Here is a 3,003-nt window from a genome sequence, read left to right as displayed (position 1 = left end):
GATTTGATTGACTGAGTGTGATTTTTCTATGGTTGTTTAATGTGTCTTCTGGTCACCCCCACAGCTGCACTGACACTGAAGTGACGTCACTGCAGCATATAAACAGTGATGTGTCCTGTTCCTGACTCAGATTGAGTCTGAAGGTTTTTGTGTCTTGTGATTTTTTGTACTGTCATCGATCGGAGATCATTAGTATTCTGTTGCGAATAACCCCTTTGCTCCGATACAGGCGAGCTGGTCAACCCAGAGGATAGAGAGGAAACTGATCTACGGTTAGGCATGGACAAACAGACAAACGATGAACCTCCTCTTAGTTTTCCCAAGACTCTGGAGGGGTTCGGCTACGCCTTTAATGAACAGGGCCAGTTGAGACATGTGGAGACAGGAGAGGCATTTGTGTTTAAGGTCAGAGAGGATGACCGAAACTGGAACCAGAAACACTATGAAGCACTGGGAGAAGTCCTCAACCAGCATGTGTTTGAGCTGCTAGAGAAGAAGTGCAACATGACCAGAGTGATGGTGCCAGTGGATGCCACAGAGAACGAACCCAGCAGTTTCATTTTCCTGAGCCCAGACGCCCTGACCAACCCGTCCAAGTTGCTGGTTCTGATCCAGGGCAGCGGGGTGGTGAGGGCTGGCCAGTGGGCCCGCAGGCTCATCATCAATGAGGACCTGGACTCAGGAACACAAATCCCTTTCATCGCCAGGGCCATGGAGGAGGGCTACGGCGTGATGGTCCTCAACCCCAACGAAAACTCTGTGGAGGTGGACATGCCGACCCCGTCCTCTCTGCTGCCCTTGTCCCAGTCCGAGCCCTCGGATGGCCAAGCTGAGAAGCGTGACAAGGCATTCGACAAGCAACACTGCAACTCGGATAAGGAGGGGGAGACGAAGCAGATCCAGATACGGGAGAACAGCTCTTCACAGGAACACGTGCTGTATGTGTGGGACAACTTTGTGTCCAGAGCCCAAGCCAAGGATGTCTTCATCGTGGCCCACAGCTATGGAGGGTTATCTTTAGTTGATCTGATGAAACGGAGGGAGGCCGAGTTGAAGAGCAGAGTGGTTGCTGTCGCCTTTACAGACTCGGTGCACAACATCTGGCTTCAGAAGCCCAGCCAAGGTGTACAGAACTGGATGCAGAAGCACTGTCGTAACTGGGTGAGGAGCGAGGAGCCTTTGGACACCCGCATGAGAACCAAGTGGCCAGACTGCCCCTGCGTCTCCGCAGGTACAGACGAGCACGAGTTGACCTCCTGGAGGAGCTTCCAGTCTATCTTCAGGTTCTTCAACAAGGCTCTGTGGAGGACGGGAGGAGATGAGGATGGGAAGAGCAGAGAGTTGGTCTGATTCTTATTCATTTTTTAATATTTCACAGCGTCAGTGAGACAGGAAACTGGGAGAGAAGGGGAGTGACATGCAGAAAATCCGCAAGAAACCACATACACACCCTACCCATTCAACAGTGGGTCTCCCTCCCCCTGATCAATACAGATTAAAATAGACATACTTAGGCGGCCAGACATCATATCATCTTGTAAACAAGCTAGAAAGGTGCTCTCATCGGAGAGGCTAGAATAAGCTGCGGGGGAACATGTTTATGTAGGGTCCGCCATAGGGTTCGCCTTTTCACATTTGTGGCGGACCCTATATGGGCAGAATTGATAGTGCTTTAAAAAGGACACTTTTGAGGTGCCTCAACATACAATTCGGGTATGATTGGATCTTGCGTTCACGATATCGTTGCTGTTGGGTGGACACCTTGCATGTCCAAACCTTTAGAAACAATTGTGAAAATAGCCGAAGTACAAGCTCACAATGCCTCGTATTGCAATGCTTGCGTTTGAGCTTGGAGACATTCATTTATGAAATAATTACACTCATGCGAGTGAGGGGGCATTAAAAGTGCAATACACTTGGCTAGGGTTCTGATTTTTGGGCCTCCGTTTTTGAGGGACATTACAGCCCCCCCTATGTCCAGCTTTTGGTGTATGTGCTAACACACCAAATTTGTCCTACCCAAACATTAAATGCCATTGACAATGAATGGATAATTTTGTGTTTAACACTAAAACTGGTGACGAAGGTGAGGACGCAAATGATTTGCCAGAATGAGATGATGATGTATGATAAGCGCCCCTCACCAAACATTGAAAGTCCATAGACTTGGCTGCCACATGACATCATAATCATTTCTGATAGCCAGACGCTGGCCTCATAAACATTATACAAAGCTGGTCATAGGACGGCCTAGCCCAAAGGTACACTCAAAGATTTTCCTTATTCCAAATTTACTTAGTCATCCCCATTTCAGCGTTTAGCTGTTCATGAACAAAATGTGTTTTATTTGCATTCAAGTGGTATGAAATATTTCCTACACACCTAACACAAATCAGACCCATCTGAAGTGAGTGGTGCTGTGCTGTAATATACCACACACACACAGTGTGTGTGTGTGTGTGTGTGTGTGTGTGTGTGTGTGTGTGTGTGTGTGTGTGTGTGTGTGTGTGTGTGTGTGTGTGTGTGTGTGTGCTCTCTCGCTCTCTCTCTCTCTCTCTCTCTCTCTACTGGGGCGTCCCAAACCCGATATCGGCACAGAGCAGGAGCATAGGATATCATACAGACATTGTGACATGACATATTAAGTTATGTATTGGATGGAAACAACACGGTCACTGTCAAAACTGAAGGGACTGGCTGGCACAGAGTTCAAATGATTAGGGACTTCTGTCTAAGGCCAGACTCACACCTTCGCAACAGATTGATGTATGCTTGTTGTATGAGACTTATTGACTGATGCAAGCTCACAATGCATTTCCAATGGGAGTCACATGGTTTGACACAACATTTGTGTTGTATGAGTCGAAACACAGCCGAAAGCCGTACAACACAAATGTTGTGTCAAACCATGTGACTTCCATTGGAAATGCATTGGGGCAAGATGTAAACAAACCCTTTCATATATCAAGCATGCATCAATGTTGTATGCTAGATCGAGTATGC

General features: G+C 47.5%; 1 protein-coding gene across 1 annotated transcript; it reads left to right on the top strand.

The window, feature by feature from the left end:
* Positions 1-279: 279 nt before the first annotated feature.
* arb2a (ARB2 cotranscriptional regulator A) lies at positions 280-1,350 on the top strand (the record flags this gene model as incomplete). The annotated part of the gene is made up of 1 exon (XM_083782818.1): positions 280-1,350. One exon carries the CDS (start codon positions 280-282, stop codon positions 1,348-1,350), a length of 1,071 nt encoding a protein of 356 aa, XP_083638944.1.
* Between the last annotated feature and the right edge of the window lie 1,653 nt (positions 1,351-3,003).

Source organism: Protomyctophum parallelum (genome assembly GCF_964188405.1).
Source record: "Protomyctophum parallelum genome assembly, chromosome: 14".
In the NCBI taxonomy this organism is placed as follows: Eukaryota; Metazoa; Chordata; class Actinopteri; order Myctophiformes; family Myctophidae; genus Protomyctophum; species Protomyctophum parallelum.
This window is presented reverse-complemented; position numbering and strand designations above follow the sequence as displayed.